This window comes from Heliconius melpomene, chromosome 1 (assembly GCF_056956725.1).
Source record: "Heliconius melpomene rosina isolate 202511_hmr_F chromosome 1, ASM5695672v1, whole genome shotgun sequence".
Lineage (NCBI taxonomy): Eukaryota > Metazoa > Arthropoda > Insecta > Lepidoptera > Nymphalidae > Heliconius > Heliconius melpomene.
The window spans coordinates 11,417,276-11,433,853 of record NC_140389.1 but is presented as its reverse complement, the minus strand read 5'-3'; the positions used below and the strand labels follow the sequence as shown (position 1 = coordinate 11,433,853).

At 32.6% G+C, this 16,578-nt stretch overlaps 1 protein-coding gene across 6 annotated transcripts in view; it reads left to right on the top strand.

Moving 5' to 3' along the window:
* Positions 1-16,578, top strand: part of by (focal adhesion protein tensin) — a 68,689-nt gene that overhangs the window by 43,687 nt on the left and 8,424 nt on the right. For all 6 annotated transcript variants that reach the window (XM_085185386.1, XM_085185375.1, XM_085185414.1 and 3 more), the window contains 7 exons: positions 5,936-5,992; positions 6,991-7,155; positions 7,518-7,699; positions 8,118-8,267; positions 9,477-9,640; positions 9,779-9,985; positions 10,408-10,587. In XM_085185386.1, the coding sequence (XP_085041512.1) occupies positions 5,936-5,992; positions 6,991-7,155; positions 7,518-7,699; positions 8,118-8,267; positions 9,477-9,640; positions 9,779-9,985; positions 10,408-10,587 (1,105 nt within the window). The remainder of the gene's footprint in view (positions 1-5,935; positions 5,993-6,990; positions 7,156-7,517; positions 7,700-8,117; positions 8,268-9,476; positions 9,641-9,778; positions 9,986-10,407; positions 10,588-16,578) is intronic.

The following is a 16,578-nucleotide window of genomic DNA, read 5'->3' as shown; positions in this document are numbered from 1 at the left end:
AGGGTGGTCTCGTGACTTTGAAAAAGATATTCATCGCATCAGGTGTCTGTGTCACGGTGTCACGGTGGAATGTATGATCGCGGGCAGCGTGTTCGATGTCGCTATAGACATAATTCGACATTAAGACAATAGCACCTTAGTACCGCCCCTTCACTCAGATCGCGCGATAACTTTGTCTGTACAACATTTATATATTACGCATGGAATTACTAATATAATACTTGTATTGTATTATTTTATTAATCATTTTTCTTAATTCTTTTTATTAAGACGTTGTTGATTTTTTTTTAATTTTACCATTTTAAAACGTCCTTTATTTACAGTTAAGAAACGCTACCGCTACTGTTTTTAGGGTAGGCAGGGGTAGGGTTTTAAGGGTGCCGGGGACCTAGTTAAGTGCTAAGACACTTGGCCTCATTAAGTCACTTCCTCTCTTTCCGGTGAATTTGCAAGTGATTGCCTGTTGGTCCCTACGCCACGAAACCCTCAAATTGTCCCAAAATATTATACGTTTTTTTAAATGATATTTTGAGTAGCGTTCGTTGCAAGGTGAAATATACACATAGCATAACTAAGCATTAACACCACTGGTACTGTTCCTAACGTCATTTCCTTAAAGTACTTAATAGTCGATCAAAGCCTCAGAAGATTTTCCAATATAATTTCTATTCGTTATGGATTGATAGAAGTACGATTAAAATAAATTGCTTTTGACTGTAATTGGACGTCAAAGAGACCGGCCGCTTTGGTTAGACTTTAGATAACCGTTTGTATCTCAAATCGCGAATCTTTCTCACGTTTCGTGATATTAAACGTACTGTCTATATCGGACATTACCTATATATAATTTAGCACAAAATTGTAGCTGAAATTTGTTAATGAATTGTTTCTTCCACAAATAAGTGATTCAATATACGATTTGTAAAGAAAATATTCTAAGACCAGGACCATTGTAGATGTTTTTAATTGTAGATAAGGCAATTCAATTTAGCACGAACAATTAACTTTGCACGATGTAGACCGGAACCAATAATAATAGAGTTCTTCGAAGCAGGATTTTTAGCAAATTCTTAATTTTAGAGCCTTTTTATTTAACTTTTTTTGAGATACCATATTGTATTGAGATACCTAAGTAATAGTCTAACTAAAAGTTTCCCTCATAATGTTATAGATATATATTATAAAATTACTATGGAATTGCTATCCAACAAAAGCGTACAGATAAACTAAGACACGACAGCGTACAATACTATTAGAATTTATTTTATACAGAATATCAATTCTAAGAATGTAACTGAGCCCCAATACCTAGTAACGTCATAAAATATATTTCTTATTAAACTAATACGCGAGTAAGCCAGCACACAGATGGCACGATGATAGAAGTTCATGAAACCAGCTGAATCTTTATGTAAATAAATGATTTTAAATATTTATGAATTGAATTAACATTTAGGGTGGATGTTTTTACAGTTATATCTTAAAATAGATATTACAAAGTAGATTATAATAAGATAGAAGAGAACTCTTTATTGCTTTTTTATGTAACTCCGAACTTCTAAAAAATCGTACGCTGGAGATACTTGCAAAGAATGATTTCATTTTATATATTTAATAAAACTAATAACACTTTTTTGAATAAAATAATATTAGAAAAAAATATTTGTACGTACTGTATACGTACGTAGTAGACAGGTTAAAGAGGTAATTGAAGAAATCGTTAAATTATCGACTTAACCTTAACATAACTCCATACAAAAAGTTTAAATTTACTTGATTATGCATCCGGCAATTATTTAATAAAACACATTAAGAATAAGACGATGTTATCAAAAGCTGAAACAATAAACGTTCTTTTAAGAACGTTCTTGAGATCACTTAGATCGAAGATCCCTTGCAATGAAGTCTCTTATTAACAAGTAGGTTATACCCACGGCAATAAGAATAAGTGAAAGCATTATGTTGTTTGTTAACCGTGGCGTTTAAATAAGTTGACAGTGTGAAGGGCTTGGTGAAATTAATCTCCAATCTATGATTGTTACGCACGAGTTAATCTATAGTTGAAGAAGTACTTGTTATGGAGAAACATTTTTTAAATTTCGTTGTTGTGCTGCTGTTTTTTAAAGAATTGCTTTCTAATTCAGCACTTTCCGTGTTTTTTATAATATGTTCGAATTGTTTTCCAGAATTATTGTTTATGGAAAGTTTTGCGTCATTGCATGGTGAGTGGTAGAGCTAAGTAATAATGGTAGAAGTCAATAAAATGGTAGAGATAATGAAAATATAAAAGATTTATTTTCATCGTGGGAATCGACCCCACAACCTTTGCGTTTACAGTCCCCATGCTTACATGCTTGAGCCCCTGCGTCCCGACATCCTTTAGCAAAATATGTTACATTTTATTAAATATTGACCGAGCTGAACACATATACCACTAACATATAATAGTAGTTATAAAATACTTTAATTAAATAAAAAGCGATTAAAATAATACAATTTAAAAATAATAATAATTTATAAAACATATAAATACTGAAGTAGTTTTTTAATTTGAACTTTCTCAATCAAGACAAGAAGTATTACGTAATACGGGAAGATTATATTTTGAACGCGAATAAAGTAAACAAAGGTAGCATATGCACAGGTTCTTATATTTAACATGGGGATAATAGCCGCTTTTACTTGCTAATGCAAGGTTTGTTTACGGAAGTGCATTACATCGTCAGTTGCTCGATCTCACGTCTAAGTTTCTTTTCTAAAATTGAAATTCCATAGACACATTTAAAATTATTATTTTAGATAAGATATTAGATTTTAATTATATTGAAAATTATATATTACTACAGCCTTCTTTGCATATATTTTATGCGCGTGGATGGCGCATTTAGTATGTATTTAGTTAAACGCAATAATTACAGATTCTTATCTTAATTAAGGCAATATTTATATAGTTAGATAAAGTTTGACATTGAGTTTGCTATATAACGTTTCTAATCTTGTGAGAAGTAGAAACCAGAGAAAACGTTTATGAAATTTTATTACAAAAAAACTAGATAAAATTACATGGGACAGGAATTCTTTCTGTCCTGCCCTCGAAACTGATATGTAAAGTTAAAAAGCATTAAAAAATATTCAAATATTTTATTAATACAATATATAAAAATCCAATGCATACTGAGATAATATTATGCAGACAAAAAATAACATACACAAAAAAAACAAAACAATAAAATTATACATTTCTTCATTCCAAGCCCGAGCCCTATAATATATAAATCAGACTGGCGATAAGTGAATAAAAACAAAAGTGTTGGATGCTTGACAGCATTCCCAGCGGGTTCCAGTTCAATTAGATTCGTTAGATTATGCCAATTACTGATTTCGTACTTGAATTATAATGTTACTGCGTTAAAGAATTACATACCGTGAACTTTAAGCGAATATATTTATTACGCAATCTTTATAAAAATCTATAATTTAAAAATTTTAAAGAAGTAAATGAAAAAAAAAAAACATAATATATAACTACATAATCTCTCCTAACTCTATAAAGATATAAATATTTATAAAACATTCATACTTGAGATGGTCTTAAGAAATTGACTTTTACGAATCGAATGGAACCAATGTGTAAAGTCATGTGCTAAAACTAGTATAGCAATGTCTAGTGGTATAAGGCGCAACGAGACAGCGAGATAGATGCGCGTTGCCTGGTAACGCGGCGTCACGGCGGCGAGCGTCGAGACGCTGCGGGCGCCAGTGCCTCTCCCGGCGCCGCACGCTGCGACTCACGCTGCATCGCCACACCCGAAAAATATACGAAACTTGTGTGAAACGCAGGAAAAAAATTAGTGTAATCATTTATATGATATAGTGACTGTGATAGTGCTAGTGATAAAAATGTGATACGATTCAAAAATAAGAGAAAAAAACAGATTTAAAGAATTTTATGTTAACAAATATCTAACATTTCTAATTATGTGTTTTTTAATCAAAATGTTATCTTTGAATAAATTACTGAATTATATATAGAGACACTTTGAGATACATTACAAATACTGAACAAGATAAAGAAGTACCTACAATGTGATAGTGTTAATTATATTAGATAAGATATAATAGGCGAGGCTGTTGGTTATTCAGCGAATTAATAATTTTATGTGTCTGTTGTCGTAATCGTTAATTTTCTTCTAAGTTTAAAGACATATATAGTATATGTTAATATTTAAAAAAGCTATCATATATGTATTTTTGTTATTATCAATATTCACTGCACATACTGAAATGGGCCTTGTTGAGCACATTCATAGAACTGGAAGGTAAAATAAACAGAAGTCTGTAATCAAAGTGTTAGAACAAAGATTGTCTGCAGTCGGTGACCGTTCACGCCATACATAACGCTTTCTTATTTGTATGAGCTTCACCCCGTCGGTTATTCACCCTCTTGCTTTAGGAACGAGCTTATTAGGAAGGTCAGGGTTACACATTTCTAAAATTAGTTGAATTTTCAAACGTAAATAGAATTAAAAAAATGGATACTTGTAGAAATCATTCATAAGTCATTCGTAATCTACTTAATTATCATTTGTATATTTGTTTTTATAAATAAATATATAATTACCTAGTACAAAAATCCAGACCTCTATAGAGAAAAAAAAATCTGACAATTGGGTGTTATTACATCACGATTAGTTAATGTGCAATTCCTGTCGCGTATAGGATACCGCAGTGCAGGAGCGCATGCCCCCAGGCCACTGCCTGTATGCTGGTGATATTGTCAAACTTAGCACCTCCTGTTTTGTTTCCATTACATATTTTTCTACTCTACTATAACTTCCCTGCAGTACTCAATCATTTACAATGGGACTATAATACGCGCTTACTTACATCCGGTTGTAAAGAACCTTTGACTGCACCGCTTTTGTTTATATAGGGAGCAAGACAAAACTTACTTAAAATGTTACTACAGACCATATAAATAGTATTTTCACAAAATGTTCCTTAATTAATCTGGTCAGATTGTTAAGACATTTAAGATAGAGCACGTGTTGACTTAAGTATTGTTATACTTGAATAATTAATTAAGGTTATCTTCATTAAAAATATATGAAAAAAAAAAACATGAAGGTATTATCAAGTGACATGAAGTAGAGGTGAGAATGCGTCCTCGAGTGGTGAGCGCACGCGAGGCAGAGGCTGCTCGCGCGTTGCACAGACTAGCTTTTGCATTGTGGCGTGCAGCTTTTTATTTGCAACGAGGTCCAACGCGAAATCCTCGTAAGACTACTAACCGACTGGATCGGATAATGGTGTGTATACACAATATTAAAATTAAGTATTTTTTATGTCATAGATTAAGGCAACTTTAATGAAACAACTATTTCTTTGGTTACATAGTTTAAAAGTAGTACAATTACAAAAATTGACGAAAAAAATCAAAATAAACTTTCTTTCGGCTACAATTTTAATACTTTAAATGACTGATTCCATCGACACGGTGACGGTGACCCTCAGTAAAAGCTGCAGTAATCACTTAGGCCACACCTCGCTTGATGCGACCATCTATCAGAAATATTGAGCTCGACCCCCATGCTTCACACATAATCATGATAGCATCAGTTCTTAGTAAAATTAAAAAATGTGAAATATTGGTCTATATGTCTACCTGTAATATATTTAAAAAATATAAGAGCCTTTGAATGCAGCTCTCTTGTTTATATAGGTTACAAAGCAGAACTTACTCAAGAACAATACCAAAACATGAAAATAGTATTTTTACAAAATGTCCTTTTGTCAATGTAATATATTTAAAATATATACATATAATATGACTAATGCTAGTACATATTATAAACAAACAAATAAATCGAATATCACTACTGCTGCAAGGCGATGAAAGATAATAAATTAACTTTATTTATTTATTTTGTTTCAGACGCGGGCGGTCAGTGCTCCAGCATCATCAGCCACGACCATTTTATCTAGAGTACATGTATGTATAACATTATTTATTTTTATGTATTTAGGAAATAAGAAGTGAGAACTTAGTGACATGTTATTCTGATCTCTACTGCCCGTGTCTCACAATAACGTGCTCCTTTATTTCGTAGGATTATGGAAATAGGTGTCTTATAAATACTAATAAGCTTTTCTCTGAGTTCGTAAAACTTAATAGTTCAAAATTCATACATATATTTTTTATTTATTACTATGCTTGGTTGCATCACCTATATTACTTGGTGAATGACTTCAACCTTTGAATGCGTTAAAAATTCGAACGTAGGATTATTATGTGTCGTCCTAATTTTGCCTCGATTAAACTGTATGAGTTTATAATTTTTTTTCGAATTAAAACAATTGCCGCTCTAAGTTTTAAACCTCTTAACATCGTAATACTAAAAATTAGTAGGCATATATTTCTCATAGCTAAATAATCAGATTAAGTGCATTGTAATGTCGAAAACGCATTGCTATTACTTGCGCCTACGCACGGCTTGTGTCACTTTCACGGAATAGTGTCGCGCCTACGGCTCGAGTGTTTGATCTCCCATAAACATACTTGAGTTAATCACGGCTTTTCTCTATTTACCGTTTCATTTTGAACCAGAATATTTTTAAATTTATTCGACGCCAATCGTAGCGCACAAGCGTGCGACAGGTTGTGGATTCGATTCCCACTCAAGGAAATTAAATATTTAATCTTTTTATTTTCTTGGCTTTCTGGTAACAAAGAGTAGAAAATAACCGTGGCATTGACTTTCACCACTCAACACGAAATGTCTTCAGAATTCGGCGGAAAGTGGGAAACGAAATTGTCTTAATGGGAACGGTGTGACTCTACATTAGATTCCCAATTTCCCTCTGCCTACTCTGCCATATACGGTATACAGCGTGAAGCTACAAAAAACATTTTCATGACCACAGATAAACTATTAAAGAAAAATATATGAAATTATTTATAAGAAAATTGTTACAAATTTGGACATTTAGGGATCACGTTCAGCAAGCTACCCTGGCCCTGGGGGACCGAGCTCCCGACTGGACCTGTGTTACGTGGCGGAGCGCATGCTCGCACTGCATCTGCCGGAGAGGGACGCGCAGGCGGAAGCGCAGGCCGCGCACATGCTGAATAATAAGCACGGCGAACATTACATGGTTGGTATACTATGTTTTGTAATTCATTATATTTATTAATCTATTTATTTATTTTTTTTAAATGTATTTATTATAGTGCTCTTATAGCTACCACCCAAGGCTATTATTCGAAATATTTGTATATATTTTTTTTATACTACTATATAAGTAGTATAGTAGAACGTTGTAAGTAGTTATGCAAGTATCTTTGTATACTTATCACAATCAAGTCAATACAAGTTATGAATAACAATATAATACGCAATAACGTATTATTTAAAAGTTTCTTACTTATGTAATAAAATTTCTTACACTATAGAATAATTAATAGATTTAATTTCTAGACATTTGTATTGATTAATACTGTACTTGTATTATTCCAGGTTTTCGAAGTAAGCGGCGCGGAAGGTGACGGGCGGACAGCAAGGAATGTGTTTGGCCGCGCACGATCGCTGGGCTGGCCGGGCGAACTAGCACCTCCATTAGAACGACTGTGTGCTGCTTGCAAGCATATTGAGAGTTGGCTTGCATCACATCCGAAGAATGTCGCTATACTTCTAGCATGGTACGTTGTGGATCATTATTTGTTTTAGTTTACAGACTGTAGATTACATTGTCCTCCTGTGCTTAAATGGCTGTGATGATTATGGCTTTCAAAACCCATCCCAAGAAATATACGCCTTTTTATAATAATCATTAAAATCGAGAAAAGCTTCCTCGATTTTGATAGGCAAAATAGACAATACTGGGTTCTGTAAATAAGCATGCATAATGCATGACATATTGCAAACAGACATATAATGCATATATGCAATGATATTAAATAGAATAGATGAAAAGTGAAAGACAAACGGGTTTATTACTAGCTGCCTTTTATCTTCGCCGCAATATTAAACCTCGGTAAAAATAAAAAATATGCATAAAAAAATAGAAAATATTAATAACTTGAAAGTTGGTTCATCAGGAATATTTTATTTTTACAGGGGAAATCGGGAACGGCTTGGGGTGCTGGTGGCGGCGTATATGCACTATTCAGCTATATGTGGTGCGCCGGAGCATGCTTTAGATCGTTACGCGATGCGACGCTATCTTGACGATAGAGTTCCTATTTTTCATCTGCCTTCGAACAAACGGTATTTTTTTTATAATTTTAAATATATAATGAAGAAAATTAATATTTTCTAGTTATTTTACTACGTTTATAACCTTATATTTAATACATTATAATATTTTACCGCTACAATTTAATGAGATTTACTGTCATTACATTTTATGTTATAGGCAATTTGTGCTAGAGTAATGTAGGCACGGTGTCGCGCACCTAGATAAAAGTGAACAGTCATCGGCATATATTACTCAGACTCTCTTATTTACTCCATTATATGAGTACCGATAAAGGCTAGCAATGTATTGTAATTTACTATTATACATTTACGCAAAAGAAAACGCCATCATTTTTGAAATATATATTTTTTCAAATTGTAGAGTTTTAACAGCGCTACTTTAATAAAGATATGATATTTTATAACTGTAGTTATACGTGTTTCGTAAAATACTTCATAACAAATACAAATAGGGCTAAGATACTCAGAAGTTTATAATCCTATAAAAAGCTTATCCACGTCTGCTAATCAGTATGCCGCTCCACTAGGCACTTCCCGCCTAATGAGGCTGCACATGACTTATATGTTATAATAAAGAATATTTGCCTCTCTGTCGGCCTCTGTTGACCTAATCTGCCGACTGAAGGAATTAAATTGAGCTATCTTGATATATTATTTGTACTTACGTCATTTTCACACGAATAAAATGACAAAAAATTTTAAGTATGCTAAATACACATATATTTTACGTAAATATAATTAAAAAATTGATGAATTTCAATGAATTATTCATTTTAACATGTTAATTAGAAATACAATATGTTAAACATATTTCTTATTTAACTTAAGTTACTTATTCTTATTAAAATATATATATGTTATAAATTTAAAGACTGTTTGGTTGATTACATTTTTTAAAATATTTTTAGAAAATACATATTTTTTTAAGGAACGTGTGAGTGTTTTAGCTATAGGTTCCCTCTGCCTACTCTGTTATATGCGGGATATAGCGTGAAGTTAAAAATATTTAAAATGTTTTTATCACGAACACAATTTGGATATACCAAATTTTTATAGACGTTCTACAATTATTTACTGTTGCTAGCACAAGTCGTTAGATAATTAAAAACGATTGAAAACAGACAGATGGCTAGATATAATATTAATTATTTATTTTGACTACTATTTTATGTAACTAATCTACTATAACAAATTATAAAATCATTATCTTTTGTACAGATATATCGACACTTTTGCGGGCTTATTGGCCGGCCAGATCAGAGTGAATGCGGCGCCCCTACATCTAACGCACGTGAGCGTGGCGGGCTCGCTCGCGGCGCCCACTGCGCCCACGATAGCCTTCCTCAAGATATACGAGAACTACACCTGCGTGTATACTTCTGGTTAGTAGTTTGCCAGGTTCTTCCACCAGTTAAATATTATTAAAAAAACTCAATTAGATTTAGACTTTGCATAAGTAAAGGAAGTTATAAAAATAAAATATTTATTAACAAAAATAATATAAAAGAATATTTGTTTAGGCTTATACATGGTGAACGGCGGTGGCTGGACAGTGGGCGTAGGGCGCCTGGCGCTCCGCGGTGATGTGCTGGTGCGCGCGTACAGGCGCGCGGCGCACGCGACCTCCCAGCAGAGGCACCTCGTGTTCGCCTGTCAGTTCCACACCTGCGCTGTCGCCGACCACACCCTCTCTTTCACTAAGCAACAACTTGACCACGCTGTGCACGGTAAATTCTTGGCACGCGCCCTTCCTGCTTTTTACATAACATAAACTTATTAAACCTACACCCGATGCACTATTAAATATTTTGTTAATATTGTAAATATATATCCGGAATGACACAATATAGTTATCATTTAAAAATATGTTACCAAATACCTTACCTTACCTTACCTTGCTAATGAAAAAATAAAATAAATTATAATATATCCATATTAGATTCATGAATTAAGAATTTTATCTAATATTCTTGCTTTATATTTTAATGAATGTATCCACTTCTTCCTTCTTTTCTTTTACTACAAATTTGATATTAAATGTTTGTATGTGAAATATATAATATGTAAATATGTTACGTGACCGCTACAATGTATATAACGTACAATAAATGTATCTTAATCATAATAACAGTGTTTGCCTCGTTCTTAGACCCATCGTTTCCAAGCGACGGCGCTGTGGAGCTGGTGTTCGCTCGTGGGGAGGGGTCGGCCGGGGCTGCGCCAGCGCCGACACCCGCCGCACCGCTGCGGGCAGCGCCTGATGCACTTGCTCGTGCGGACTCACTGGAACACTTGCGACCGCTTTCAGCTCTGACTGACGATGAACCCGGTAAGTCGAGATTAGTTTTATTATTCGAGATCTTAGTTAATTGTGGCCGATCTAACACAGAGGCACAAGCGTGCTACTGTAAAGGTGACAGTTTTTGGTCCGATTCCCATTTCCGAAATTGATCCGGTTATCGGAATGTAGCTAGTATGAAGAACACATACTTTTTACCATGGGTAATTTGAAACCCTTGAAGTCCGTAGCAACAGGAAAACTCTAGTTCGTTAAGGTGATAAACTAACTGGATGTTATACGAATATTTATGTCATATTAACTTTTATTTTGTAAAATGTCTTTAATCTATGTTTATTCTTTATTTTTGTCTTGATCTGGTTACTAGCTATACAATTACCTATACCTATATTATCTAGGATATATCTAGGTCTATATATGTGTAGGGATAGCATATTTCAATGTAGGCTGGTATGAAGATCAATACCGATGTATACCATAACGTACGAGTAGGAAGTACCTAGATGAAATGTATCTGATTTAACACCATGTACGATGGTTCAATTAGCACATTCTTATTGTTTTCGTTTTTTTATGTAGTTTTTGTACCTATAATGGAAAATTAAATATTTAATTTACATTATTTATTCCATCTAGTTAAAGCTGGCAAAATGTTGGTTTCCCTTTCCTCTATTAAAATACAAAGCCTCTAAATAGACACAAAATTGAGAACATAGTTGATTTATGATTACGTTTTTTGCTTACCCTTATTGTCGTATGTACCCTTTAGGTAAGCCTGTGAGGTTGCGGCACGTGAACAAGTCGCTAGATTTGTTGATTGTGCTTCTGCTTGGGAACTTTGCATGAAGTTATTTAAAATCAAAGTAATTAAGTAGTACTAATATATATTTTTCTAATATATATAACTTTTATCTCGTCAGGTGACCTTTCTTAGTTAACAACGAAGTCAACAGTTAAAAGTTATATAATTCTAATATTTAATTAGATAGATAAATATTTCTTATTTATTTTTTAGCTGTAAAACCAATGTCCGAATATGTATGCCTATAGCATACATATTTTCTAGAAAATTTAGTGTTATACAAGTGGACTCTCAAGCCAGTCCAGTCTTCCAGTGTTATATAAAAACCACATCGGAAGTAAAAGGTTAAGTAAAAAAAAATATCGGTGCGTTTGTTTTTGATTTATGTTTCTATAAGAGTACAGAATATACCAAGAAGACATTTTTGTAGCAAAAGCTAGTGAAGCGTGAGGTACTAAAACGTCATTTTATTAGTTTAACATCCGTTATTTAAAGTTTATTTTGGTTAGGGTGTGACTTGAACGCATGGCTTTACTAGAACCGTATACGCTCTTAATATTACGTACATAATATGTTTGCTATCAGTAATATTATCCATTGAACCAATGTTTATGAAACTGTTTCTTTTTTTCTAAAAAAACTAAAATAAATAACTTTTTAATGAAAATATGAGTGGTTCATCAGAAACAACAGGTTTTAAATTATTCCCTTTATTTTTAATTCTGAATACAAAACAATATTGAACAAATACAATTTAGTACAAAAGAGAAAATAGATATATTCAGCATTGTCAGTGGTTATTGTTATAGATCTCATATATTTTCTATCCTTACTATAGTTCAAAATTTATTAAAACTTATGTTTAAACATTTAGTTTACCTGATTTTTAACAGGGTAAATAATAAATCTTGGCCTCCACTATGTCATAGAAATATAAAAAATCCTATAGGCGAATATCATATTTACTTAAATCATAAGTGGTGTATAAAATTGTTTAGGATATTTTTTTTACATCATTCTATACCTACGTATTTATTAAATAAAAAATAAACAAATAAATAACCTGTTCGTTAACATCGAAAAAGCGTCGACATATCATTTTAATGGTTGACAAAACCGTTAGCGGTAGCGATAGCTTTTCGCTGCAGGTGCGTGGTTATTTTAGTGATGTCCGCCTCGCCCGCCGCCCGCCCAGTCTCACGCCGGCCCTAACCACCGCGCCACGAATTCTTCCTATTATTCCTCATCTTTTATCAGTGATATCGTGTTATCAATAATTTTAACATAAATTGATAATAAAATCTGCAATCAGTTAAGGATTTTAATCATTTACACACCTCTTCGTGTCATCTGGTGGTACTGAATATTAAAATTTAATTCACAGGTGAGTAGATTGTCGAGATCGTTGCACTCTTAATATCTATGTCAAAAATAAAGCTTTGGTGTAAATAAATGCACTTAATAATATAAAAACCAGCTAAATTTCTAAACAATTGCTAATAGCACATAACGTCCAAAATAAACGAACTTGAATCGTGTACGAGTTGAAAGATGTAACGAAATTAGTTCCATTATACGATAGTATATTTCACATGGACAATGGCATTGGTTATGGTGAGTGTAATATCTCATGTGGTCAGACACTGGAGCTGCTCGGACGTCGGATGGTTAATTGACCACCGTAGCTGATTACTGATGAATGTCTGCTCGCTCATCACCCTTACTTATTGTTTCATTTGTCACACTCTACTTTCTAGTAATGGAATTATAAGGTTAAGCTTATGCACCGAAGCTAAATTCATTAAGTACAATTACAGATTAACACATTTTTGTTTGTATTTTATTTAGAGTGCTTTTGCCATGTTTCCATTTCAGTTTACTCTAGAAATTGTAGAATTGTGTTATCTAATATATTTTTTTAGGTAATTATAGCTTAATCTACTAGATTGTTTTCATTTACTTTGATGAGAGAGGTAATAATCTCATAACTATCATAATTTGTTTTTTTATAAAAATGTGTGAAATTCATTAAAATAATACATTTTATTATTTGATAAAATATATATTTGTATAACATTTTCGAGGGTTATCTAGTCGTTGATTTAATAAAACATTCACAGGTCAATGACGGTCACTGTCTTGCTAATAAATTAGCTCATTTTGTAAAAAGCAAATCTTAAGCAATTTTTTTTTAATTTTTGCACATTGATTCTTTTTTTTTTGCGAAAAATTTCTTAGAGACATTTTTATTTCTAAGAGCGGTCTTGTTCTTAGCAATATCATTATATTTTTTTGTGATTTTCTATACATTCTTCTAAGCTCCTCCAGCCTCATCTAAACTCAAATCTCAGTCAACGAGAAAGGTGCAACACTAGTGCACGTATCGCAAAATTTTCGTACAAACGTGCTCTATATGCTTAACTAAATTATAATTTGGTTTGCATTTACTGACTAAATAAAATCGTGTATATGTTGTAAAAATATCAAAATATTTGAGGACTTAGAACAAAAGACGATCAAATAATCTAATATTTTTGCGACAGATTGTTCATTGTGTACCTAAAGCAAGTACTTACGTGTTTGTAAACCGTTAATAAAAAGTTATTTTTATACTTTACGTGTAAAAGTCAAAAATTAAAAACACCATTTTAAAAATATTATATATAGATTTTCATTATTATTTAATTCGTTAATATAATAATGAAATTATACAAAGTGGAGATGTTGAAAGTGAAGCATTTGCTAAAAAGAAGATGCGAACCGGTTATTATTTAAATGTTGGGGCAACGGATATCAAGAATGACTTTGGATATGGTTGAGTAACGACGTAGAACTTAGAAGTTTCGCAGAAACACGGCCCGATGACATCATGAGGAGCCGACACATGCACGCGCTGTGCGAAGGTAATCGCACAACTCACAAACTGATCATGGCATTTCTTGATTTTTAACAGCCTCGAAATATACTCCTAAGATTAAATAAATCTTCTTTAATTCGTTGTAAACTGTAATAAATCTTTAAACGTTTAACGTATGCAGTAAAAACTAGCTTGTTTCGTAGTTTTTATTTTATAAAAACATATAGGTAATAATTTTTGATATAATGCCACTGAAAATTTGATTTCTTGTTTGATTCTTACTCAGAGAAACAAAATATTTAATATTTTAATTTCTTCGCTCTGGTGTAGAAGCAAGGCGCGGCGTTGAGTTCCAATGAAAACAATCAAAAAATAATAAAAAAAAATATTACAAACTTTTCATGGTGTTATAGATTACTAGGAGATATTAAATTACCGCGCCCCTTCCACGCTAATATTCATTAGTTAACGAATAACGCTGTCATAAATATATCACTGCGACCTTTGACTGTTATATCATTTGTAACGCACGGAGGGACGGACTTTGTGTATCCAGCAGCAGATGAATGTTTTTCTTTAAATAATTCTGCAGAGATATTTTATTGTATCGCGACGAATCATTAGTAAATTGATTGCCATAGAAACTAGTTTCTAAACACCTTACGATCTTAAACCAGTTCTGTTCTGAATGCAATATATATTTTTATTGAGATAAATATAAATTATAATATATATACATAAATGTATTAAAAACAATACTTAAATACAATTTTGTTTAATAAATTCCATTATTATTATAACAATATTAAAAATAGATTATGCCAATTAAAATGAAATGATGCATAAAAATTGACAAGTCAGGCGTTACAGGCCCACATCCTCTTCCTGCGCAGCAGTGTTCATTTCGTAATAGAAGCCCTCGCCACGCGTCTCACACTAAATACGTTATTTCGGTTGACATCACAGAAATAACTGCATCTCCCTTAACACACACCCAACATAGACGCTCGTTGATAACTTTATGCTAATTGCATTATTGACAACTTCACATTTAGATCAGTTGGGACATTCTTACCAGTGGATGCCAGATGTTACATGGAATGTTTTAACTTCTAAAGAAAAACTGAAACTGTTCGTCGCTTATGTAGTTCTATAATAAAATGTTGTATATGTAGAGAAGCATAGATTTATTTATCTTAATTAGGCTATAACTTGTAGGATATTTTTTATTATTAAATATTTATTTATATTATTTTTTTGCAAAATCTGCATAATCTGCAAATACTTCATTTATGGTCAATAAATACTTCATTTAGCTCTCGTTGTAATGTGAAGGTGACGTCCAAAATTGCATTTGAGCAAATATTTACAGTAATATTTTTTCGTTTAAATAAATTGAGGCGACAACTTTAAAACAAATTGATCTCTTCAATTAGACTTAATAATAAATTTAAATCTAATGTTACGGTGTTTTGATTTATGATAAATAGATCACATTCTATATACTTTGACTTCAAAAAAGTGGATCTTTTCCTTGTTGGGTGAGGTTACCTTGAATCACTCATCTATGTGTGTGTGGATTTTTCTACAACTGTTTAACAATATCGAGGTTATCTGGTCGTCGTAATCTTGCATACGCAAATACACAATTTTGTATTACAAAAACATTGTTTTTAAAACTTAATTTTTTTTATTGTTCATATTTACTCGCCTCCTGTAGGAAAATAGAAGGCAGACTGAATTATGCTATGTTCTTTCTCTAACTTTTAATCATCGCCCATTTTATTCATAGATAGAGTTTGTAAATAAATCAAAATCAGCTTCACGCTGTATCCCGCACACAGTAGGGTAGGCAGAGGAAACCTAGTGTTAAGACACTCCGTTCCCCACTTTCTGCTGATTCTTGAAGCATTGCGTATTGAGTGGCGGAACTCAACGCCGCTGTTTAAGATAGGATTTGTAGTTTATTAAATATATTTATTTTATGAATACTTCTATTATGATTAGTTTGATACATCAATTAAATGTTGGTATCATTCATATGTCATGTTTGGTTCAGTAAGTAAGAAGGGCTCTATGTGACATTCCGTGAGACAACGGTGACGACCGGGATACGGGTAACGGGAAATGTTAGTCCTTTTAAGGATGTTGTCCGGTTGTCCAGATAGTAACTGCGTTTCTACAACCACTCTGCGTTAGTAATAAATGGTCAATAAATACTTCATTTAGCTTTCGTTTTAATGCGAATGATTTATTATCCCACCATACGTTTCTGTCTCGTTCATCAAGTTAGTTATTTCGGTTATATTTATTTGGTATTATTAAAAGTAGTTAACAAGTTTTGTTAAGTTTCAGCGCACTT